The sequence below is a fragment of the Haliotis rufescens genome, unplaced genomic scaffold (genome assembly GCF_023055435.1).
Source record: "Haliotis rufescens isolate VD_foot unplaced genomic scaffold, xgHalRufe1.0.p SCAF_5, whole genome shotgun sequence".
In the NCBI taxonomy this organism is placed as follows: domain Eukaryota; kingdom Metazoa; phylum Mollusca; class Gastropoda; order Lepetellida; family Haliotidae; genus Haliotis; species Haliotis rufescens.
In genome coordinates, this window is record NW_025964223.1 from 44,435,032 (window position 1) to 44,462,685 (window position 27,654).

The window sequence follows — 27,654 nt, forward strand, 5'->3', positions numbered from 1 at the left end:
CAACTCTCTATCGCTCTCGTTTTGTTCAGATATTTTATACACTGTATTGTATAACTGTTTCAATGTAAACTTACACAAAACTTTAGAGGGCGTATATATTTGCTGTATGCATACACACACAGGGTTTAAACTAATTTGGAACAAAATTAGGTAATGCAGACAAAGTGGACCCATTATAGTGATAATAATCCGAGAACCTAAAGACGTTTACCCTTTGTCAGTATTTAACGAAAGGATCGTCACTTAACACGTTTAAATTGTCCAATATGCACGCAGAATCGCACAGAAACCGTCCCCTACCAGAAAAAGACGATATTAGTACGGAGAAGCTTCGCGAAGACTTCACAAAAATCTATCCTTCTCAAAACCAGTGGGTATCCTGCTGCATGAGTATTGTTTATGTGGAGATATGCATTGCAATGGTTTACCAGTCTCTGTGACAGTCTTGTTCTAAAGTTCTGTTCAGAAATAGGGGGTGCCACCAATTATCAGGAAATGTTCACCATCCAACATCGTGACTGTAGCACTTTCAAGTTTGTTTGCAAGATATATACATAGTGCCGTCGTTGGAGGATATATTGGTAGATCCCGCCATGAGGTTACGTAGAGACAGCACGGCCTTGGTCCAACCGTTGCAGTAAATCATGGAACTATATTGTTTTTAAAATGTTTGCCGACTTTAATTTGATATTACGGATATTTATAACGTAGAGGGAAGTTATCAGGATGGAGTTTAAATCAAATATCATGCGATTGCTAAATTTGCGGATTTATGACTTTTAACTTTTAACAAATGTCCACGTGGTGTGATGCCAGCTAGTTAATTAAAGAGTAATTAATACATAATGAATCAATACTTCCCAAGTATAATTAAAAACCATTGGAATACATGAATGAACACAGTTTTAATAGGCTAGCGCTTTCAACTCGTACCACGTACGAGTCTCATCAGGTCATATATATATATATATATATATATATATCAGGTCATATATATATGAAAGCGTAAAACCAAATGATTCAAAGTGCTTTTGAACTGTGTGAAAAGATTGGTCTTTCAATTAATAATACATGAAGTCAATAGCTGATATGTCTCAAATATAACCTTAATACTAATATGCTCACGACATTGGTCCTGCAAAGGCATAATCATCAGAACGATCTCTAACTTTTCCTCCATGAGATGAACTCAGCGTTTCAGATTTGCTGTTTGATCCAGGAAAATGGTCATAGTCATTTTCATCAGTCTTGTTACTTCCGTGGAGCCGTGCTACTGCCTTAGCCGCAGAAGCGGTAGTGTCGTAGTCATTATGGACTGTTTTAGGGTTTGTTTCCTTCTGGAGGAGATTATAGCCGTAGTCATCTTCTCGTGGATGTGCCCCAGTGCCTGCTGATTGGGCAACCGAGGCTGTGGTATCATAGTTGCTGGTCAGGGCAGATGGTTTGTCTCCGATGTGATCATAATCGTCTTCCGTGGCAGAAGGTGCAGAATTCTGGTTTGTGTTTGGTTTAGTGACTGGTTCGATTGTGAAATAGTTGTTCTCATTAGTCGCAATAGCTATACCGTCTGCAGTAGCATAATCATAATCATTTGATCTGCTGTTTGTCTTCAGTCCGTCTATCTCATGGTAGTGGTTCTGTGGTCTATTACCGGCTAAGCTATATGTGAAATCTGTCTTTACATCCTTCGACGGAGTTATTGTCTTCTCACTTTGATCAGTCTTACGTCTCCTGAAAAGTTTAACATTTAATAGCGTAATGTTGACCATTTTCTTCCTTACTGGAATAAACTTTTGTCACCATTTTAAACAATATATTTGCATAAACATTTATACTTTAACCTAAATAACCGAAAACGATGCTGGCAAAATACATACATTCATTTGTAATGACTGCATAACGTTTTTCATCAAATGCATAAGGTTGTCCATCCCCATGGGGACGACTTATCGTGCATTAACAGCAACCATCATTCATACACAGCAACCATCGTACAGCAGCCTCGGCTCAAGGCAAGGAACAAAATGCATGCACATCAACCATCGTGCGCGAAAAGCAACAACCATTGTGGAGGAAAAGCAATAACAATGAACGCAAAACACCTATCGTGGACGAACAGTGGCAATACTGATTCCATATCAACCATTGTGCACGAACAGCAACAAAATGCATTTAAATAAAGGGAAACAAAATGAAACCTTTCCATAGCCAGTAGAAACCTCCACATAAAACAGAATCGATTATACGATTCCTATTATATCGTGAGCATGAGTGCATGAAGTACTATGAAATAGTCATGATACGTGGTGTTCGCGAGAAGATGAGCGTATCCTGCCCCTCCGGTAGCACCCGTCACAAACACATGTAAAGGCAAGTCAATTGTTCACCTGAAAAGGCACGGGAACGTAATTGTACATGTATGGTACAAGTCAAAATAGGGAATTGCATCGGACATCATTTTTGTCACTGACGCTTCAAATTTATAGCATCTATCGTACATTTGAGACTTACCGTTTTCGTAAATACCACACCAAGGTTAGTGTGATAACAATTAGAACCAGGATTGTGGTCACAACACCACCAACAACTGCAAGTAATTTAAAAGAGCATTATAATAACAAAGTACATAATATATATATATATATATATATATATATATATATATATATATATATATATACATATTTTTTTTTATATAAATATCTGACCTGATGTCATCCGATAATGCAGGGTAATAAAATTTACTACATATTCAATCTTTGCTTCAAAAACCAAAGATTCCTTCCTATAAGCGATTATCAAATACACATCGTTTTATTTGAAGATTAACCATTTAACGTATGTTCTTCAAGTATGCTGTGTTCGATCTCCTTGTCTTACCCAAAAGACGGAACTTTTTACTTTGCCATGCATTCGACATTACGGGGATAAAACAAAGACCGGTCGGTTCGAAGTCAGTTTAATGTATCTAAGTGGATTATACAAGCTAAACTGGGAATTCATGATCATATCTCAGTGGATTAGCACTTAAAAACAAACATAAATATGGACTAGCGCCACACGCACGCACGCACGCACGCACGCACGCTCGCACGCACACACACATACATATATACAAATATTAATTTTATACTGAGGTGTTATAAAACATTCATTCCTGCATTTGAACATTATACCTGCTGGTGTTTGCCTGCTTCCTTTCATTGTTGGTGTTGAAGTACCACTAGTTGTGGATTCTGTAACGACATACAAGTATCACATATTTCAAAATGAACATCTGAAAATGTTGCCTCGCGGCGTCTTACCAAAAGACGGAACTATTTACTTTGCCATGCATTCGACATTACGGGGATAAAACAAAGACCGGTCGGCTCGAAGTCAGTTTAATGTATGTAAGTGGATCATACATGTCAAGCTAAACTGGGAATTCTCATCTCAGTGGTTTAGCACTTTAAAACAAACATAAATATGGACTAGCGCCACACGCACGCACGCTCGCACGCACACACACACACACACACACGCACACACACAAACATATATACAAATATTGTTATACTGAGGTGTTATAAAACATTCATTCCTGCATTTGAACATTATACCTGCTGGTGTTTGCTTGCTTCCTTTCATTGTTGGTGTTGAAGTATGACTAGTTGTGGATTCTGTAACGACATACAAGTATCACATATTTCATAATGAACATCTGAAAATGTTGCCTCGCCGCGTCTTACCAAAAGACGGAACTTTTTACTTTGCCATGCATTCGACATTACGGGGATAAAACAAAGACCGGTAGGTTCGAAGTCAGTTTGATGTATATAAGTGGATCATATATGTCAAGCTAAACTGGGAATTCATATCTCAGTGGTTTAGCACGTTAAAACAAACATAAATATGGACTAGCTCCACACGCACGCACGCACGCACGCACGCACGCAAACACACACACACACACACACACACACACAAACACAAACATATGTACAAATATTGTTATACTGAGGTGTTATAAAACATTCATTCCTGCATTTGAACATTATACCTGCTGGTGTTTGCCTGCTTCCTATCATTGTTGGTGTTGAAGTACCACTAGTTGTGGATTCTGTAACGACATACAAGTACCACATATTTCATACTGAATGAAATTAAGATTCACATTTTTAAACCTTGATGAGACTATGTCTTGATTAATATATATCAATGTGTTTTCATTCTTCTCAATACAAACTTTATTTATTGCTTCCGTTGATTAATCATGAACTAAATATACAAAAATGAGGCAAATGTTCACTCGGTGTACATGTAATATATAATAAAATAATAATGTCCACGTTAGTCCAACATCTTCTTTAAATCAGTAACGTAAAATAAGTTATCAATGTTGACATTATGACACACGTAAGGGTATGCTCCTCCTGTTATTCTGATGATGTTTTAACCAAGGACTTGACTTTTACATAAATAGAAATCAAAAGGGAGCAGCTAGACAAAATATTAACAGGAAGAAAGAGGGCGACACAAACTCTTTATTATGGAGCATATATTGTACGAAAACACCGAAAGCTGAGATGCTATTAATTTCATGTGAAATCGAATAACGTGGCGCAGATGCATGAAACGTTGTGTAGGATCTGTCTTATCCTATATGTATGTACACTCCCATAGCATTGACATATGTGTCAACACACTATCGTATCCTTACCTTCACTGCATTCATATCTCACAACAGAAAATGCAACATATGCATTTCGTCGGAGTGCACGAAACGTACAACTTGTGGAGCAGTGTCTTCTTAGAAAAGACATCTCAACGGTGTTGAAACTGTGCTTTCCGGATTCTGTCACATTGTCCGGGTTCACTTTCTTGCAGCTAGTGAGGCCGTGTACAGTACAATCCTTGTTGTCAGTGTAGTAGGCATCTTTGATGTCGATCTTCTGGGTATTGTTGCAGTTGATTTTGTGTACAGTGCAGGGACGGCCAGCAGTTCCATAACATGCTTTACTGGTATGTGGTGTGCCTACGTGAAAGACACATCAAGAATATGTACGAACATTTACCGTGAACAGCTGGTATGGCGCACAGTGCATGCGAATAAATATAAAATGATCTGCTTCAAATAGAAATAGTGTTTTCATTCCATTCCATCTTTACAAAAAATAATCATTTAAAAAGCCATGAGTTAATGCCTGGAGACCACGACATTAACACCATAATCATCTCTCTTTTCAGAAAGAAACCTGTATACAATGATATTCAAATATTACTTTACATGCATAACTTGTATTTATGCATGCCATATTATTTTACTCTATCTCAAATAAAAGAAAAAACAGGTATCCATACAGAACAGGGTGATCAGACAGTAATTCCTATCTGGGTGAAAAGTGATAAATGTATTATCTTACTTCTGAATGCTTAATTCTGATTGGTTAAAAAGAGGTTTCTTTTTTTGCTACGGAGACCCCTTATAAATACACTGAGCTTTTTCACACAAAAAAACGTGCGCATGAATACATCGATAGCCTACATATCGATTCATAAAAAAATGGCTGGCGATCGATCACCACTAGGAACTGTAAAACGTATCGATATTTCCTCTATTACACGCTTGGTCCCTAATACAAACCAGGTCTCTAATACATGCTAAGTCAATGGCTCTCGCGAAATAAATACACGGCCTGGCGTCTAATAGAGGAAATACGGAAGTTTGATATCGGATGTTTTTGGCGATGAAATGTTGTTCTAGGCTGTAATCCTGACTGATTCGGTGATGAGATGACAAGATTCTATGAAGGCATATCTTTTGCAAACAAATAATGTATACTTTTGGTATAATTGAAATGTTTATGAAACTGTCAGGGACATGTTCGAAGCGAACAGACTGGGAATAGGTAATTTCGATCGTCATTGAAACGACCAACAATGAAAGTAAAAAATAACATAGTAAAAATGTGTTTGATGAAACTTTATTTTTGACAACATGTTGTTTACAAACCTTTTTGTGTTTGCTATTCATTGCAATCTCCGTCAACCACAACCGAAAGGATTTGGCTGGAGGGTTTTTGAAAATCCATCAGAAAACACCCTTCCATTCGATAGCCACGAAAACAATGTCCCGACATCACTGACGTCACAGCTCATCAAACTTGATGAAATTCATTTCAGAACACGCACAATTAAGAAAATCATACACGAACCACTATTTCTGGGCCAAAAGGGTCTCATTGCTTTCACACTCTGGCTTTGAATCTTGAAATTGACAGGTCACACCATGCAGATTTCTCGTGACAAAATATCCGGCTCGTCTTCAGCCAAACAAGCGGCTGTTCAGTCATACTCAGTTCCACTGGTAAACGTATTGTACCAGCAGGCTCGATCATTCCCAGTAGATCTACAGGTTCTTACATTCTCCGTAACTAGTTAAATGAAGCAACATGACAACCCCGATCTATGATGTGGTTCAACATTAAACCACAAAATTGACAGCCATTGACAGCTGTGAGGTGTGAGTAACCGTGATGTAGGTTAAGTTCTGCAACATCAAGGTTCGGGGTGGAGAGGCATTTATATTGATTTTATTATTGTTTACTGGGGGTTATTGCTAACTAACTAATAACACTTACGCATGTTAAATATATAATAGAATGTTAATTCATAAAGTTTGGAGTAGAAATATATTCGTTCAGCATTTTAAAAAGCATTTTAAACCCTTTTTCTACAACCTGTCACCCCTACAATGGAAATGGCATATTCGATTTCCAAGAAATGACCCCTCTCGTAAAGTTATAAGAAATGACATCGTCAGTCCAAACAGTGCAGAAAGGGTTGGTAGAAATTAAAACATCTGTCTTTGGACTTAGTTTCGGGTGTTATTTTTCAACTTCTTTTTGGGAAACTATGTGTTTTGAACACATATTTTGAACTACTCAAGACTATGGTGTTTTTAATGTTGAACTTTAGTAATAATTGTTACATATTGTTACTAACTGTGACCAGATTTCGGAATTTTCTAAGATTGCGGACCTGTGTACCTGTGTTGTTATGCGTTGCAAGAGACCACAGTTTTCAAAGCGTTGTTGCCGTCATGGTAGAATGGAGATATCGCTCGGTTCCAAATTAAAACAAAGAGGTATCTACTCTACAGTGGGACTACATCACATTTCAAAATACAGTAGGGTTAACTCCTAATTGGTGAAACTTCTGATAAACTTCTGATAAAGTTTGTTCAGATGGGTTGGACTGATTGACGCACCAACATAACATGCCGACTAAAACGTGCAACTTAGGGCTTTCAATTCCTACGCCGATTTGAAAAAAAACATATGTCAGATATGTAACGACGGAAAAGCCCAAAGTGATGCAGGACTCGAGCACGGGTACAGTGCTGATAGACTAAGAAACAATATCAGGGCGTTTAAAAAAGTATCTAGTACCAATGCTCGTGTTTCTTTAGTGTACGGACAATTGTAACGGTCAACATTAAACTCGTTGTTATATAGTGAGTGAGTTGGGTTTAACGCCGCTTTTAACAGTATTCCAGTTATATCACAGCGGGTCAGCTTAATGTGGGAGGAAAGCCCGAAGTGATGCAGGTCTCCAACGTTTACCACTTCGGTGAAACCCACGAGCACGGGTATGGTGCTGACAAACCTAGAAACATAATCGGGGCGAACCGGGATTCGAACCCACAATCATAGGTTTCTGGCGTGCACCTACTGTAATTCCAGTTTACATGCAGGGTGCTAAGCAAACAGGAGTTATCGGTATCTACTTATATAGAATATTATTGCATGTACGTTTGTATACACAGTAAACTACATTGTAATTGTTGATAGCGCCGACTGTTTTTGTGATTTAACATAACATTGTTTACAACATTCCTATACTTAAGAATACACTTTTTTATATAATATAATTATGATCAAACAAAAATAGTTCCGGAAGAACTATGTCCCACCCCACTGAATTAACGGAAACAATAGAGCCTATGTCACATTTGGTAACAAGCTGGGTGGCATGACTACCTTTCATATTATAACACGAATTAGCAGATCAGCGTCAGAGACAATACATTTCTCTGATATTTTGATCCATTCCTATTATAATCCTATTGCAGGAATATTTGTGCTATATATGTTTACATAACATAAATCAGAGGAAGCTGTAATATAAGTGCCAACACATGTGTGACATATTACATAGACACACCTGATAAGTCGGCAAAACGGAAACTGGTAATCAAGGTCGCGTTTTAGATTTTGAAGTCATTAAGATAGAAAAAATGATATTACTATTTTGACGACCTGCAGTGCTGTGTGGCGGTCTTTACCAACCCAAGTTATAAATACCAAACTGGAATTTTTTTTCGTACCCACATAAATTTTCCTGATGCTAAACTGTATACTTCCAACTTCCTAAATGTAATGATGGATACCAGATATCCAGAAATAAAAGCGCATGAGAGTCGGATTAGGTTAAGTAAAATATGATTTCTTATATCGGAATGAATAATGTGTCTCATCACGAATTTAACAAGTGCATGAAATGAACATATGTCAACATCATCAGCAACTGTTACTCAATCAGTCTCTAACCACCTCACTTATAACCTGGTTGGCTGTTTTGAATTCTGGTGAAGCGACACTTGTCTACTAGCTTCCAGTAAGATTAGGTTAGATGTCACAGTAATGTCGAATTCATTAAAACCTCACCTGCATGAACCACCTGAAGCATGTAGAACACACAGGCGATATTACTCCAGTAGTTCATGGTCGAAGTGGGAGCAAATCTGTCGTCCGTGTTTAGGCCGCCTACAAGGAAGTAGAATAAGGTAATCCTGTTATAATGTCCTTGTTCAACAATGATCGTCATACGGCCGTCAGCTAATCAGCTGCAAATCGGCCCACCCTCAACGTATACAAAGGATACCTCTAGTCAGCACACAATGCCATTTAGAAAGCGGTCAAATGTAACATTTGTCACATCGACATAATTGTTGGCGTCAAAATAGGTTTCATAAGGACCTCCGAACATGACTCGTATATATGCACTTCATCTGTCGTAAAAAGCCACGTCGCCTTTGTCCCATGGGTGTCACGGGTAGGAAAGTTGAGGATTGGATTGTCACAATGTATGATATGGTCACTAAGATGCTGACGGCGTGGATCGCTGCATGTGCTTAAGATACAGGCCCCAACTTCGTTTACAAAAAATACCCCGAGTAAGCATACACTAATGACACAATTGTTTGTGTGGGAAACTATTTCATAAAATGTTCAATGAAGATCATTAAACATCACTCGTATATATGCATTTCTCCCCGTTGTAAACACAATTGCAAGCACAATTCGCGTGCTCGGTGGTTTTACCAACAAAGAAAAAGTCTGAGGCCTTCATGAAATCATCACTTTAGATTTTAGATTTCCTGAACACGCTCCTGAAATGTCACCTATATATACCCTAACATTGAGAGCGTTCCGCTCTACCGTACACACAGACACAGCACATGCATGGAAGTTGCATAAAAGCGTGACTTAATAATTCCCTTTATGCAGATATACAGCAAGAAGTACATGTTTGCGACTAACGTGAAACCGATCAGCACGTCAGAAATGTTTTGAGAGCAAGGGTTATTATAATGGCGAATCTGGGATCGTAAACTACACCTGTAGGTCACAACATTTTTTTTTTTAGCTTTGCCGGAGGAGACAAAATATGTCTGTATTTTTAACTGTAAAATAAAAACAGCAATACAAGCCGCTATGACTAAACCCTTTATATATTCATAACAAATATAACATATATTCATAAGTCCATTTGCCGACAAGATCATCCGCATGTGTTTATGAATCACTATGGGTATAAATACACAAGGCCACATCGGCTACATAGGGCTTTTCTTAACGGAGCTTTGTCACAGGAGTGCTGGAAACAAATGTATTTAAGATCCCTTTGTCACAGCGAAGCGATATACCTGATTTTCCGACAAACGCAATTATTCTTACCTGTATTAACCGATTAATTGGATATATTCCCAGAGCTCATGATCATACACGTCGACATTGTGTTGACATTCAACTTGTCATGGTGAGGTCGGGTACCAGGAAGTAGAGTTAAAGCACAAGTACACGGGTGTCCTAATTCACATTAATTGTGTCCTAATAGTGACATTGACCTTCTTCTGATGCACCTATACGGGACACGTGAGGCATTCCACAGTAGTATATACTTACAATAGTTATTATTTGCGTCTTGGTAAGTGTCTGTGACAAAGATCTAAAAGTTTCATCGTAGCCTTTAGCAGGATTCTGACATATTGCCTGTGTAGAGGAGTTTAGCGTCACTCTTGTGGGGTTTCTTATATTCTGTGCTGATTTTTGTAAAATACGCATGTCATAACAAACAAATGGAAAGAATGAGTTAGTGCAGAAATTTGGTAAAAAGGTGGAAAGAGCCTGCCGCCGAAACACACCAACATGACATGCACGTGCAACATCACTTGTTGAGCAATACAAATTTTGGGTTTTCATTTGTTTTCCATCACAATCTAACAGCAAGTGATAAGCGAAAACATGCCACCACTGACGGAAGCCCAACGCATTAAGGCCATCGGCGACTGCAAACAGGAGTATCATCTTCAGGTGTAGCCAGGTTTGTCCACATAATACCAAGCACCATTACAAAACTGGAACCGTTATCAGACACAAGGGACAACACGTGAACTTCCCAGATCCTGTCGAACACGTACCACTTCTTGAGCACAGGGCAGATTCATACGACTGATGGCAAAAAGATGCACTCAAAGTGAGGATATAAGATGCTTTCAGTTTAAGATTATTCACAACATTCTTACAACTAACAAATATTTATATAAAATTTGATATGTTGATTCTCCTATATGTACCTTCTGTACAAATCAACCTGAAACTATAATCAATATATTTTATGATTGTGAACGTGTAAGAAAGATTTGGGAGAAACTGTACATTTGAATAAAATCCGTTGTTGATTTGAACAGAGAAAATGTTTTGTTTGGATTTCAAGGCAAACTCAACAACCCACTGAATATTGTACTTTTAATAACAAAACAAGTAATATACAGACAATGTAGGAAAGGGTTATGTCACATTTTGAACACATACAGCATGAGATAATTAGTTATTAAAATGCTACAAAGACATTGTCATTTACAAATTGTAACTATGCAAACTTTGTTAGTTTCTGGTCTTCCTTCCACATTTTGTTTAAAAACCAATCTGTAAGACACACTGATACTATAAGTTGACTTTATAGGCAAGGATGTATATGTTTGTAAAGATGCACACTTCTTGAATAGCATGTAACACAATTTTATTGACATGACAGGCATATAATATGCTGTACCTACTGAGATGAATAAAGAAGGGGGAAAAAATAAGTGTTGTAGGCGTCGCAGATGGCGATCGTTTGGGTACTGCAGCAGTGCTGAGTAGAGGGAACGCCAGTGTTACGATTGTATCCTCTTCGTGCTTGGGTTGTTCACGTACCTACATGAGGTTGAGTCAGTGCGGGGTGCCACTGGAGGAATGCAGAAATTGAAAAAGAGGAAACAGAATTGAAATATCCCCGTTTCGTTTGGTGGGTTACCGGCTTGTCCCAGACAGTTCATGTTTTGTCAACATTTTTGGTAAATGCTACCAAGTTTGGGATATGTCTCGGGATCAACCACCAGACAAGACGACTTGGGTCAAGTAAATAAACGTCACGAACCCCATTTCCATAATGTTACATCTCGCACTATAATCAGAGTCGATTGTACTTTTCCAGGTGTATCATAAGCATGTGTTCTTCATTGCTGTACTCCCATATTAGGCTGACACGACAGTTGCAATACTGCCAGTTCCCTTTCAGACGGATTAGTTAATCTCATATATATTTGTTAACAGCCATCAGATTTGGAATAATAAATATACCATCTTATTTAATAGTCAAATTTATTTGCTCGATTCTAGTACAATTCAGTGTAACTACCGCACTATCACTGCTCCTGTTGAGATATCATACTTCGTTTTACACTATGAACATTATACACAAAACATAACAATTATAATTTCGCTCGTCACACCGAAGGCCCAAGTTTGATTCACCACATGGGAACAATGTGTGAAGCCCATGTCTGTTGATATTACTAGCATATTGCTAAAAGCCGCGTAAAACCATACTCTCTCGTTTATATACCGTAAGTACGGTTTGTGTGTCTGTGTAAGTGCAACATGGCTCATGAGAGGCTCATGAATGAAAGTTGAAGCATGTTATGCGCCAATCCCCGTTTTGCTTCATTGATAACGCGTGTTAGAGAAGACCGGGAGTGATCGGCAAGCATTTGTATGGTGAATGTTCCATGATGTTATGTTCGAGATGATAACTCATAACCCATGTGGCTGAATGTTCGGTTAACCAGGTGAATATATCCACTGACTTCGGATTTATGCACAATCAAAAGGGTGACATTTCGATATTTATTTTGTATGTGGTAGTGTTAGAAGCTTCGCTCTTAAAATTTCTACCTCCTCTGACTGGAATAATAATATAAGTTGTAGCAGGATCTCGAGAGGTACATGGGTTTTATGCTTCCCACTTTATGTTAGAAACCTAACGAGGGGCACATAAAACCCCAAGTACCCCGAGTGATCCTGCTACAACGAATGTATCTTACTGACATGTTTGAATATGACATTGTAAAATAATTCAAATAAATTCAAAATTGAAAGTAAACAGCCGTTCGACTGACCTGAGGATAGCTGGCGCAATGTCACGTTACTTGACACTGAAAAGGCGTGCGGCTTTTTGCTTTGATGCGGGTTATAAGAGATTTATTCTGTCTCTCAGACATCCACGTGCAGCCTGATTTGCTCGTGGCGGGGTATAAGAGATTTATTCCTCCACTGAGAAATCTATTACCCACCAAATTAAAGCGGGTTACACCGTATTTTATCAAGATCACGTGGACCAATCGGATTTCATCATTCTGACATGGAGGTATGATAATGCCATATATCGTCATGAAAAGTCGATTGACGTGTTTACGTGCATACACAGTCAGGGAGGTAAGTACCAGTGTCACAACCAGGAAAATGTACAGATTAAATACCACATTAGTGTTCCGCCTTGACCCGAAATTAGATATACTGTCATTGTCCATAAAGTATTTGTAATGCTGGGGCGTAATATCGGTTTATATTTCATTGATACCAAAACATGTTTGAGTTAAATATATAGAATGATATCCAATATAACAAAAAAACGACGAACAATAACAGTTGGAACAGGTTACACCTTGCATACAAAATACTTTGTGATTGTGAAATCACTGACCTTTGTGACTGACTAATTGTATTTGAAAAAAGATGGGACTAATGGTCTACGGGGCGGCAATGTAGTGGGCAAAATTGTCTCCCTTACGTGTTGTATCCCAGAATCCGCAGTTCATGGTTTCAACTCCCTCCAAGTTTCACCCTGGTAAGCACCAGCACAACGGGTATAATTGTCTACTTCCTGCGGAGGTGTGACACAAAGGACATCTCACAGACATACAACACTGTTATTGCTCCAGGATCACTCCCGAGCCAAATACTAGTTAATTAAGATACACGGATGACTTATCGATATCGTAGATTTCTTCTCTTGTCGGTGATACAGAATCGTTGCCTGATGAAATATATATTATCGTGGTAAATCAAATGTTTTTGTATTCTGGAGTTGACACCAAGTCATGTGCCGTATCCCCTCGAAACCCGGAAGTCTGTTCAATAATGTCATAGTTGTTGACATCACCTCCAGCTGACATACCGGAGTAGGTGGGATGTTCAACAGAAGCTGGGGTGTCTCCTTGTTTCTTCGGGGTAAGATTGTACCGAGGTCTGGAATGACACGTAATGTGTATGAAATATTGTTTAGAGAATGGGCACACTTAATGTTAAAACCGATGATATTCCATTGCGATTCCCGTCAATAGTAACTACTAGTAGGTAAATCCATTCGTGGTGTCCTCTGTTGTGATATGGCAGTGGGGTTTGCAAAAAGTATATTCACTCACACACTAAACAGCTGAGATGGGCCTTAATTGGATAGACGTCTTTTCTAAGTATGTTGTTCACTAAATAATCCCGGAAGCATAGAATGTGACTTTAAATATACCTGACAATGAGGACGTACACTGCAAGACCGACCAGAATGACCATAACCCCTCCGACAGCCACTCCTCCCACAAACAGACCGGCTGGAACAGTAAATAACCACTGTGTACTCGACAGAGAATTAAAATTAGATTGTTCTTAAATGACATTCGATTAAAAAATACATTTCGAACATTTGATCTAACTTCCTTGCACTGTTACTAATCATCAATGGGTGCAACCAAATGACCAACAGTTACATATGTTTCTACTTCACATTTAAAACCCCCAAAATAACAACAGCTTTGTACAAAATAAAACATACTCGAGTATGTACATGTACATTTGCAAGCCGTTTTGTAATTAGGTTGCAGTGACAATGAATTATATATAATAAGTTATCGACGACACTTATAAATAAATGAATGTAATCACGTGTATTTGTTTTATCTTTGAAGAATTACATATGAAATAGTTGGTCCAGTGACGTATCCCTCTTTCAAAAATATTACAAACATTTTCATCTGGTAAACTTAAATTCGGAACTAGGTAATGCCGATATGTAATCATATACGCCTTTTTTTAAAGCATAGTTTGTCGCATTGCATCGATAATGATGGTTGCTATAGTCTTAACAACGTATATGTACCTTATCGGACTGAACAAATTGGCAAGCCACAGTGAACCACCCATAACTGGTGTTAAGGACGAGATCGCTGTGTAAGAACGAAGTTATTTGTTTCATCTTTTGATCAGTTATATGTGAAATCCCTTGATACAATAATGCATACCTGGAAATCGTGAAGAGGTTGATACAAGAGATATGTCCTCAGTTGGCGCAGTGGTGAATCTTACTTCTAAAAGGATTGTACAAACGTGTAAGTGCTATACATGATCAGTAATGAGGATAAGTGATGGATGCAAAACACAAATATATTATCTTGTACACGGAAACGTTAATTCGGAACGATGTAATTTTAATAATATTATCTAATCAGCAATTCACACAATGTGCAACATATTTCGTCACGTCGTATTGATAATGATTAATGCTATGACTGCTAAACAATAACAAGGGAATATCGGTAGTTATCGATGATGGAGCAACATAATGCGCATGTGTGATTAGAAATATAGATCACAGTTGCTCATCTTTGTCCCCGCTCTTTTCTATTCTTCAGCTTTGTTTTTCGACGTTTTCAAACAAAGCCTACAAAATCGGTCAGTGTACAATGACATTGAAACAAGAAGAACGTGGTGATTGTAAAAGGGCGAACTTAACTAAATGTTGATCTTGAGATGTTATTTTCCTCTGAAATTACACTGCGCAGATCTATAAGGAGGATATGGGCTTAGCACCGCAGTCAACAATATTTCGGCAATAGCATGGCAAACAACTCTGAGGGTGTGATGTCGTTAATGTATTGTGAAATCGGATGACATTGCGCAGATGTATAAACCTTTGCGTAGGATATGTGCTTAACGCCGCAGTCAACAAAACACCGACAAGCCCCGAGTGAAAGGGACAAGGCAAACAACTGACTGCACACACGAGCAAACATCCACGTTATTGGGTACGATCACACACAATCATCAAAGTCATTGAGCCTGGGTAACTGCTTTCCCCTTTAGTCAGTTCTTAGCTTAAGCATGAGGTACTGGGGATCCATTCTGACTGTGATCCAATATGGTTTGCGTGCTTCAAGTCATGTGAACCACAATCTTTCCGATATTTTCACTAATTCTGTAAGTGAAGTGAAATCACAACACTCCCACTATTTTAGTGTCATTATCCTACATGTATGTATGCTTCCATAATATTGTGTCAACATGCTTTCGTATCCTTACCTTCACTGCATTCATATCTCACAACAGAGAATGAAAGAGTTTCATTTCGTCGGAGTGCACGATACAAACAACTTGTAGAGCACTTGTTTTTGAGAAAAGACATCTCGGCGGTGTTGAAACTGTGCTTTCCGGATTCTATCACATTGTCTGGGGTCACGTTCTTGCAATGAGTTAGACCGTCTCTCGTACAATCCGTGTTGTCAGTGTAGTAGGCCTCTTTGATGTCGATCTTCTGGGTATTGTTGCAGCTGATTTTATGTTCAGTGCAGGGAAGGCCAGCAACTCCATAACATGCTTTACTTGTATGTGTTGTGCCTACGTGAAAGACACATCAAGAACATATACGGACATTTACCGTGAACAGCTGGTATAGCGCACAGTGCATGCGAGAGAAAAATTACCACAATATGATCTGCTGATAACTGAAGTGTTTCCTCTCCTTGTAGTCATTTCTTCATAACAAAATGTGCTGGAAGCAGCTGCTCTGAGTTTCTATCTGGAGGCCACGACATTAAGACTGTAATAATCTCCCATTTTAGAAAGAAACCCGCATACATCCACACATATAACGACCTGCATCCCGTGCATTTACACATATTTTTCTTACTACCTCAAATAACATAACAGGCATGCATAAAGAATAAGGTGATCGGTCAATTATTGTTTTCCCATTTCTTCTTTGGTAAAATATGTTTCCTTCTCAATTCTTAAGCTTGTGTTTGAAACAATATTGGCCTATTGTACAAGTGTCACATGTATTTTCAAAGTTCTTTATTCACCGATGAAGTTTGTTCAGATAGGTGCGATTGACAGACTATTGACCATATGACGAATCTAGGATTCGCACCGAGAACCAAGTCATGCCTGATGGACTCAGCTGTACAAAACATACGTTATATAAGGTTTTCATGAAGCCACTTTGAACTAAAATAGTTCAGTTATATAATAGCGCGTCAGCTTGATGTGGGAAGACAGCCGGAAGAGATGCAGGTCTTAGAGGCGTTCACCACTTTCACAATTATAATGCTTGACATTAAATCCATCTCTATAAAGCGAGGAGATAGACCCACTGGAATACTTGTCCACATGCAGCACGCAAAGCAAAGTAAGATGTATCGCTAGCTATTCTGATCGAATATTGCATGTCCGTCATCAATCACGGGGAACTATTTGTTGATAACACAACTAGACATGTTCGTGTGGTGCCAGATGACACTATATGGACAATGTGTGTAAGATTCCTATTCTTAAGACTACACTTTACTGTCATATACAGTAATGCATACAGTCAATGTATTGTGACGTCATGACAAAGAATGATGCGTGGGCAGGAGATAACACTATGTATATGGATCAATAATAACTACTATTATTTATACATTCATTATATACACCATCATATCATTATATGATCGGTGTGGAAATGGAGAGTTTTTGATTTAATTTTTTAAAACTTCACCTGCATGAGCCACCTGAAGCATGCAGAACACACGGGCGATATGACTCCAGTAGTTCATGGTCGCAGTGAGAGCAAATCAGTCACCCCTGTTTAGGCCGTCTACAAGGAAGTAAAATATAGTGTCTGTAAAATGTCACACAGTCTTTGTTCAGCCGGCAGATAAGCGAAATACAACGGTTTTGACCAACAATGATTTTAACTGACAATGACATCACCAGTTTTCCATTGATTGATTTTCGTCAATTATAATGCGCATATTCCTGTCACTACGCCTAGAGTAGAGTACATATCATTAGGGGACGCGGTATTATCTTACGTGGATGATCGTTGCACACGCGTAAGATACAGGTTGCCAGACCGCCGTGATGTTGCTGGTGTGAAACAATATTCACTCTCTCCTCGGCCATTCTGACTACACTCTTAGCTGTGTGATTTGTGCCCAAACACACTTGCCGTAGTTCACCTGACGTAAAACGTCCCGTCGCATTAGTCCCGTGGGTGTCCCTGATCAGGACAGCTAAAAAGCGGCCAGTATTTCAGGAGTAGGATTGGATGGTCACAATATATATGTTACCTAGTCAATAGCCTGGTCATTGTATATCCTCAAGATACAGGTTACCAGGCCGCCGTGGTTTTGCGGTCGGAAAACAACATTCACTCGCTCTTTGTTAGTTGTTAGAGGCGAAGGAAAGTCCTACTGGAAGTACCTTGCGTTTGTCGAATGTTTGGGCCCACCTCATTCTGGGTGTGCAAAGCAATAACTCAAATTCAATTCCACTCAGGGGACGAGCGCGTCTCTGTAGTAAGGCTCTTTTTAGGAAGTAGCCCAGAAGTCGGAAGCAACGCATGGATACCCCGGGGTAATATTTAAGCTTTATCACAAATGTTCAGCTTTATACAGAAATACAGCAAGTAAAAAAACGTTTACGACCTCTATAAAACCACCAGCACGTATACATTATGCCATGAGAGCACCTAGTATAATAAGGGAGAATAGGGGATTCAAAACCACGATGAGGGGAATTCCCCATCTTCCTGTGCCTCAGCACATGCAGGTAAGGTGAGGTGAAATGGGGCTGAACGTTGCGTCCAAGATTATTGCACTTATATAGCGACGTGGATGCACGTGTGTCTGGATGCTAGTCCGGACCGATGCCGATTAATAGAGCTAGCCCACTGAGATACCATGCCGCAGTTTAACATGAATACCACTCAGACACAGTATACTGACTCCGAGCCGAGCAGCCTTGTTTTAGCCCCTTAATGCCGAGCGACAGGCAGGGTAACTACAAGTACCATCTTTTAACGTGTGTTGGTATGACGCGGCCGGGGATAGAACCATTGACCTTCCGCTCTCCGGGCGGACACTCTACCACTAGACGACTGGGGCGGCCCCTCACACATGCAGAGAGAATAGTGGCGCATTCGATTACTGTGCCCGTGCCCTATATAATATAGCTATAAATCGGCTTTATCTCCCATTTGATACCGCAGCATTGTTACAGGAGTGCGGACAATATATATATAAGATCCCTTTGTCGTCTACTAGCACAGCAATACATGATTTTCAGATAAACACAATCATCCTTACCTGTATTAACCGACTGAAGGGTAAAGCATAAAACTGGAAACTGAAAACTTCCAACAGCTCATACACGTAGACATTGTGTTGACATTTAATCCGCCATGAGGTCGCCTACAAGGAAGTAAGGAGACATGAAAACACCTATGTCATCTTACTAAGCAGGTACATCTATACACCTGCATGCACATCCACTGGTCGGCTAGGAGTCAGTATACTGTGTCTGAGTGGGGTATTCATGTTACACTGCGGCATCTCAGTGAGCTAGCACTATAAATCGGCATCGGTCCGGACTAGTACAAGCAGCCACACAAACACACACACGTACATGCACGGCGGTATATAAGTGCAGTGATCTTGGAGGCGACGTTAAGCCCCATTTCATCTCACCTCACCTCGACGTTATAGATAATATAGCCTGGAAGCTGTAAGAGTGATGATGAACGTATCTTACAGGCCAGTAAGGGTGTATCTTGCTCTTTTCACTATATACATATTAATTACTTGGCTACGCAACTGAAGTACACTAATTGTGGAATGCAAACTGATACAGCTTGCAACGCATACATGATATCTTACATAAATGCCAAGAAAGGCGGAGGAATATATCACAATGTGAACAGACTTTTATGTTGCGATTACCTTAGGTTATGGATGACTGGCTGTAAAAGGGATTCCTGCTGCACAAGTATTATTTATGTAGAGATTGGCAGTACAAGGGTTTTACTAGTCTCTATGACAGTCTTGTACAACCAGTTCTAACCTACGGTTCAGACATATGGGGTGCCCACAATTATAAGGAGATATTTAGAGCCTGTAGAGGTTTCCTGGGCGTTTCCAGTTATGCACATGGTGTCGCCGTCAGAGGAGATATGAACTTGTTAGATCCCCCATTATGAGGTGACCACAGAGACATTATGGCCTTGGTGCAGACTGCAGAGAATGTCATACAAGACTCATACCAATAATCCATTATTGGTTAAAACGTTCATGGGAAAATAAAGTTTTAAGAGTGTGTTTTTTTATTACGGACATTCGCGACGTGATGGGAAATCATCAGGATTAATTTTGAACCAAATTCCTGTAAGCCTCTAGGAAAAAGATTGAGATGCTAGGTATGAAATAATCCAGTCGATGCCCAAAATTAAGAACGCTCAGAAGGTTTTTAATTATTTTGTCTTTGGATACAGAACCTTATCTAATGCTATCCCATTATAATTTAAATTCTTTAATGTGTGACTCAAAAATGCTATTACGAATAGAAACGGGTATTGCATTCCACGAAATGAAAGATTGTGTATATTTTGTTTTAACTGTAATGAAGATGGAAAACATTTTCTTCTACAATGTTCATTATATGATGATATTTGCGATCGTTTCCCTGATTTACCAAATATGTTTTTTAATAATCCCGCTTTTTCATTAACACCCAAGATGTTAAAATAAAACTATGACTACAAACTGATGTCATTTTAGGAAACTTTGGGTTAAAAAATGTTCTTGTCGTAAACGTACAAAAACAGTTTAATACCTGATATATATTTTAGATGTATGTATACATTTGTTAGTGTATCATTACCCTAACGCCCGTGACGACCTGGGTTAGAATAGGTCTTCAGCAACCCATGTTCGCCGTAAAAGGCGACTATGCTTATCGTGAGAGGAGACTAACGGGATCGGGTGGTCAGGCTCGCTGACTTGGTTGATGCATGTGATTGTATCCCAGTTGCGTAGAACGATGTTCATGATATCAGTGACTGGTTTGTCTGGTCCAGACGCGATGATTTACAGACCGTAAAGCTGGAATATTGCTGTGTGCGGCGTTAAACAACAGACAAACAAACTAAACACTTCATACAATATACCACAATGCTTTTACTAGGTATCGCATTTTTTTGTATACCACTTGAAAAACCGAATCATTCATTCATTCACAAATATTTGAACATGACATATCAATATTAATTAAATATATGGATAGTCTTTAGGTACAGACCATTTCCTATGCTGGAAAATATATGCGTTGTCAGAAAAATCAAAATAGTTCTCACCTTCATCTATATTTCAAAGTATGATTTAAAAAAGTGCTGTAAGCAATATGATTCAACATGCCTTTTCTTGTAATGTATTACAGTAAACTACGTTTTATAACGGACACGCTTACAACGAACTGACGGTTATAAAGTATATAAATAACATATTTTTGGGTCCCGACAATTTGCTGTTCAAACATGTATATATGCTAAAAGCGAACATCGTGTACATGGAACATTTGAATTGCGCATAAAACAGCTGTAGCAAGAGGATTGAAGTGACTACATTATTTACAATTCAGTGTAACTATCGCATTATGACTGCTCATGTTGAGATATCACATTTCGTTTCACACTATGAACATTATACGGCTACAAACATAATTGTAGGAGTGGGGGTGTAACCTACTGGTTAAAAAGTTCGCTCGTGAAGGCCCAAGGTCGATTCCCCACATGTGTACAGCGTGGAGTGTCCCCCGCCATGATATTGCTAGAATATACTGACAAAGAGTAGCGTACAGTCACACTCACTCACTCAGTTATATACTGTAACTACGATATGTCTGTCAGTGTTAGTGCAACATGGCTGGATCGGAAAGTTGCAGCATCACATGCGCCAATCCGCTTTTTGATAACTGATAAACGTGTTAGAGACGACCGTGAGTGACAGACACGCATTTGAATGACGTACCAGGATATTATGAGATAATCGCTCAAAACCGATGTGGCTGCGTGCTCAGTTAACCAGGTCACTGATACCAGTGACTACTTGTTTGTATGTGGTAGTGTCAGAAGCTTCGCTCTAAACGCTTCTTCCTCCTCTGACTGGAATTCCATAATGTTCACATTTCTCGCAACCAGCAAACATATGACTGATGCTACACGGTAGACATTCTTACCATTAAGACACCATGTACAACTGCAAATTTTTAAACACTCCCGCGTATGAAATCTACACAATCGCAAGCTTGTCTCTAACCACCTCACTTTAGCTGTTTTGAATGATTGTATTGAAGCAACACGTATCCACTAGCTTTCAGTAAGAGGTCAATGTGAAGATGTCACAGTAATTTAGAATCCATTAAAACCTCACCTGCATGGGCCACCTGAAGCATGTAGAACACACAGGCGATATGACTCCAGTAGTTCATGGTCGCAGTGAGAGCATATCAGTCCTCAATGTTTAGGCCGTCAACAAGGAAGTGAAAGACGAACATGTGTCTGTAAAATGGCAATCAGTCATTGTTCAGCCGGTGAAATACAATGATTTTGACAAACAATAACATCACCAGGTTTCCATTGATTGATTTTATTATAGCATTTATGCGCATATTCCTGTCAAGTGTGCTACGCCCTGGTGAGAGAATATATCATGAGGGGACGGGACACTGTCTGACGTGGATGATCAGTGGATAAAACAGTTATACTTTATCCCCGCAGCTTATCTCATCTTTCCTCGTGTCGAGCTGCTGCCCAGCAATCAACTGGCAAACCACACTTGATTACTCAACTGAAACTCGTCCCACCTTCGACGTTTACAAAATATACCCCGAGTAAGCATACAATAACGACATAATTGTTAGTGTTAGAAATATTTTATAAAGTGTTTCGTAAAGACCTTTAAACATTACACTTATAAGTGCATTTCTCCCTGCTGTGAACAGCCCCGTCGCCTAAGTCCCGTTGGTGTCAATGATCAGGTTAAGTTCCAAGTCCCCAAATATTTTAGGAGGATGATTGGATGGTCACAAAATGTCACAAAGTCAATAGCATGCTGGCGGTGTGGATCATTGCATATGCTTAAGATACAGGTTACCATGCCGCGCGATGTAGCGGTCGAAAACAACATTCACTCACTCCTCGTCTACGCTAAGAAGATCATAGAGGCAGGGGAAACCCCATCCGTTGGTCGTTTTATATATTTGGACCCACTTCAAACTGGGTACACAAAGAAATGACTCAAAGGTAATTTCCACTTAGGGGACGAGCGCGTCTTTTCAGTAAGGCTCTCTTAGGAAGTAACCCAGAAGTCGAAAGCAACGTACTACGCTGTGCAGAGTAGCGTCCCTTAGGACTATCAGGGCCAAATAACCGTGGCTACGATTTCCAGTTACCCGGTGGTAATAATCCTTGGATTGTAAGCACAATACCCGTGTTCGTGGGTTTCACTAAAGAATTAAACATCTAAGGCTTGCATAACCGCATTAAAATCACTCATGCAACTATTCCGACAGCTGAGCATTCCCATTGCGGAATCGTACTTAAAGCAGCGTTAACATTGTCCTTTGTCTTTATTCTTAGACATAGCGTAGAAACGCTCTTGATCTTTGAGGCTTAAACGCTCTATGGTTTAAAAGTAAACGAGCACAACACTTTAGATAGTCTTCAAATTTTCCTTTATCTGAACGGGTTTATTAAAAGAAATCTAAACATTCGGGGGATTCGGGGATTCCAAACCACGATGAGCGAATTCTCGATCACCCGGTGACTCCCACATGCTGAGAGAAGAGTGGCGCATTCGACTACTGTGCCCGTGCCCTATAATGTGGTTATATACATGGTCTTTATCACCCTTTTGATAACGCAGCTTTGTCGCAATAGTGCTGGCTATATTTATAGAATAACCCACGAGGTACGAGTGATTACGGAAAATGTGTCACCAGTGAAATTAAATTAAATGTTTTAAGTTCCGAGCTTTAATTTCACGAGTGACATATTTTCCGTAATCACTTGTACCGAGTGGGTTAATCTATTCATTACCTTAATCATATTAAAGACGTTTCAAGGGAAAAAACTGTCGCCGATCAAGAATCAGCTGTTTTGTATCAATCCGCGTGTGAAAAAACACTGTCCACTCATCACTCCAATCCCATTTCTCTCTTAACGTGTTGTTACGCGTGAAAAATTTAGTTATGTTAAAAAACTAAAAGATCACAGTATTGCAGTTATATTTCTGTCTCATTTACACATCGTACACTATCTAGCATTGATAAAAAAGACAAGATTCCAAAAAGGTTCATCGGTTTTTTTTAAATCAACGCTTGTTTTGACACCATCTCGCCACTGACACACAGCCGCCGTCGTGCATCGGCAGAGACGTGCATTGTTACAACCCTAAATATAAAAATTACTCTTGATTTTAAAATTCTTACATTAAGGGTAACGTTTTAACTCTAAATGTAAAAAAACATTACATTAAGAGTAACAACCCGCAACCCTTAATATACAAATATTTTTTTTACATTAAGGGTTAATATAGTACATATGGCACCTTAATGTAAAATATTCTCATAAACAAAGATTTATTGGAAATATAGAATACCTTTTGCTATTTTCATGTTTTTAATTGTTTTTGCTCGGTTTCTTGCAATTATTCGTAATAAGCGACAGTGTGAGAAACTGACTTTGCTCAGACCTGAGAACAAGAGGGGCTAGTAGAAGGATGGGAGGCTCAGTATTGAGGACATGCCAGCTTTTTCTCTGGAAGGTGATGAGCATCAGTTGTCGACTCCAGTCGCAGATCGCGACTCAAGTGGAACGTCGTCAACTGTGGATCAGGAGCGGGTGCTGCCGTAAAGGTCGAAGGTTATGCAAAAGCATATCTTACATTGCAAGGAATATAGGAGATTTAACCAACCAACTGTCCTACATTGGCTTTGTTTCTTTTGTATATGAACATGGCATTGTTGCTTTATAGGAAACATAGTCAATAAAAAATTACTTTAGTGATTTTTTTCCAGAATATAGACATTTTTGTTTACCAGCCACAAAAAGGTCCAAGTTCGGGAGGTTTTCGGGAGGAATACTTTTGATAAACTATTCACTGAAGTTCGATACAGAGAACATGCTATTACTATTATGTTGGATAAAAGTATGTTTGGTTTCAGTAGATATACATTATGTGTGTTTACATTTATCCAGCCGGAGAGATTGACATGGTATGATAACCAAGATAGACATATGGGGTAGAGATTTTCCTGTATTTTTTATTGTGTATACTGGAAGAGTACCCAGCTGTTTCTATCATTGTAATTGGATTTGTTTGTTTCTCTGTTTGTTGTTTAACGCCGCACTCAGCAATATTCCAGCTATATGACGGCGGCCTATAAATAATCGAGTCTGGACCAGACATTCCAGTGGTCGACATCACTATGTGGAGAACGATGTTATTCACCATGTTGAAAGTAATATTTTTTACACAATTTGAGATGGAAAGATATTCATGTGATAAATTACTAAATAGTTTTGGAAAACCTTTTTTGGAAATGTGTTCAAATTTGAACATACATATTGTGAATGGAAGATTTGGAACTGATTATCAAATCGGTGACTGTACATTTATTGGGCATTTAGTGAGTGAGTGAGTTGGGTTTAACGCCGCTTTTAACAGTGTTCCAGTTATATCACGGCGTGTCAGCTCAATGTGGGAGGAAAGCCCGAAGCGATGCAAGCCTCAGACGTTTACCACTTCGGTGAAACTCACGAGCACGAGTATGGTGCTGACAAACCTAGCAACATAATCGGGGCGAACCGGGATTCGTACCTACAATCATAGGTTTCTGGCGTGCCCAAGGGACGCAACTCTGCACAAAGAATCGCGACGCCCTAGTCGACTGGGCCATCCGTGCCCCCTATTGGGCTTTTAGGGTGTAGAATAATAGATTATGGTTTAGCATCCCCGATGATGATGAATGTCTCTGTAAAAAAACATGAACGGTGCCATAGTTTAAATGCGTTCAGAAGAATCTTCAGATAACTCATACCTTATTAAGTATAACAAAGTTTGCAATGAATACAGATAACTGTGAGGAAACAAGAAGGACCAGTATGCACAATGTAAAAGGAGTGACCTGGAAAATGCAGCAGCGGTAGACTCTAAACGTTTCTGGGACATCATAAAGCTTGTGTCTGGACGACCGCAACGACCCAACCCTATTGATATACAAGACTGGGGGGACTATTTCCCGCCGCTGAATTCTGAACCAATGGGGATTAAGGATAATCTCGGTGAGGTGGAGGACATAGTGACATGTCAAGGTTATGTGCAAGAACTGACAATTGACATATTAGAATCCCCAATCACCAGATCCGAACTTTTTGAAAGCATCAGTGCCACGAAACATAATAAATCAGCAGGCCTTGACGACATCTATGGAACCCATTGTACAAATATGGTTTGAGTGCTAAAATGGGTAAAATGTTATAATCAATGTACAGTGATATAAAGGCTTACAACAGAGTATCTGGTATATGTGTTGCTTCATGGGTGTGAGGCAAGGGTGTATGCTTTGTCCCTTTTTGTTTCAGTTTTTTTTATATAAACGAATTGGTTACTGAAATGGAACAAAATTGTCGTTTTGGTGTTAAGTTAAATTTATATTTTTCTACTTCTATTTGCGGAAAAGTGTTTGGCAATACTGTCAACAACGTACAAATGAAGTTGAATGTCTTGCATGATGACTGTTGTAAATGGGAAATGCCAGTCAATCTATCGAAAACAAAAAGAGGGGAGGTTTTTTCACGTTATGACAAAATGGTATTATGATGGAAATGCGTATGAAGTAGTTACTGGATACAGTTATCTTGGCTTGTATTTTAGCAATAGATTACTGAGGTCGAATGCTTAAATGATATTGCAATTCAGGCAAGAAAGGTGTTCATGGTCCTGTTAATTAGTATACATTCCTTGAAACCACACTCGGCTCACTTTTACTTCAGATGTTTAGATACACTGATAACCCCAATACTTTTATATGGGTTCTGAAATTTGGGGTTAGTGACATAGAACCGAGTCTGGCAGATGTTAAGTTCTATTCAGTAGTTCGCTGTTTTCAAATGTGTCAAACATTGGCTGTTCTCTTTATATGCAGAAATCTCGATTACCCCCAAAAATGTTACAATATGTTGCGGTTGTACCATGAACAAGGCCACGTTAATTGGGTAACTAAACTTAAAACTGTTATTTTCAGATAAGGATTTGGTGATGTCCAGTGAGGTGAAGTGAAATGGGGTTTAACGTCGCGCCCAAGATTATTGCACTTATATAGCGACGTGCATGCACGTGTGTGTGTGTGTGTGGGTACGTGTACTAGTCCGGACCGATGCCGATTTATAGTGCTAGCCCACTGAGATACCATACCGCAGTTTAACATGAATACCCCACTCAGACACAGTATACTGACTCAGAGCCAACCGGTCCTTGTTTTAGCCCCTTAATGCTGAGCGCCAGACAGGGTAACAACAAGTACCATCTTTTAACGTCTTTGGTATGAGGCGGCTGGGGATCGAACCCCGGACCTTCCGCTCTCCGGGCGGACGCTCTACGGAGACCACGGAGGCGTTGGTGATGTCCAGTACTTTCAAACATGTGGTAATAAAACCGCATTTTTAAATATGTTACGTCAGCGGTTAAAACTTATTGTTCAGGTTTGGCATAGCGTTCTATGCGTAAGCCCCCAAACGGCTTATTATGCACAGTTTAAAACGTCCATTTCATGTGAGAACTATTTGCAGTATAGCTGTAAATAATTTCAGGACCACACTGACTCGTTTTCGGCTCAGTTCTCACAATTTAGAATT

The 27,654-nt window shown here is 39.3% G+C and overlaps 2 protein-coding genes across 3 annotated transcripts; both read right to left on the bottom strand.

Annotated features, from left to right (window-relative positions):
- Positions 1–995: 995 nt before the first annotated feature.
- LOC124139983 lies at positions 996–19,095 on the bottom strand. The gene is made up of 8 exons (XM_048384388.1): positions 19,052–19,095; positions 8,712–8,810; positions 4,703–5,017; positions 4,043–4,102; positions 3,603–3,662; positions 3,177–3,236; positions 2,512–2,587; positions 996–1,731 (listed from the first exon to the last, which is right to left on the bottom strand). The coding sequence occupies exons 2-8, from the start codon at positions 8,767–8,769 to the stop codon at positions 1,122–1,124; spliced, it is 1,239 nt and encodes a 412-aa protein (XP_048240345.1). The 5' UTR covers positions 8,770–8,810; positions 19,052–19,095; the 3' UTR covers positions 996–1,121.
- Positions 11,106–22,287, bottom strand: LOC124130087. 2 transcript variants are annotated; one of them, XM_048384389.1, is made up of 6 exons: positions 22,169–22,284; positions 17,461–17,559; positions 16,002–16,316; positions 14,945–15,010; positions 14,176–14,257; positions 11,106–13,898 (listed from the first exon to the last, which is right to left on the bottom strand). In XM_048384389.1, the coding sequence occupies exons 2-6, from the start codon at positions 17,516–17,518 to the stop codon at positions 13,715–13,717; spliced, it is 705 nt and encodes a 234-aa protein (XP_048240346.1). In that variant the 5' UTR covers positions 17,519–17,559; positions 22,169–22,284; the 3' UTR covers positions 11,106–13,714. The 2 variants fall into 2 exon arrangements, with proteins under 2 accessions (XP_048240346.1, XP_048240347.1); XM_048384390.1 differs by lacking the exon at positions 17,461–17,559 and having other exon boundaries at positions 22,169–22,287.
- Between the last annotated feature and the right edge of the window lie 5,367 nt (positions 22,288–27,654).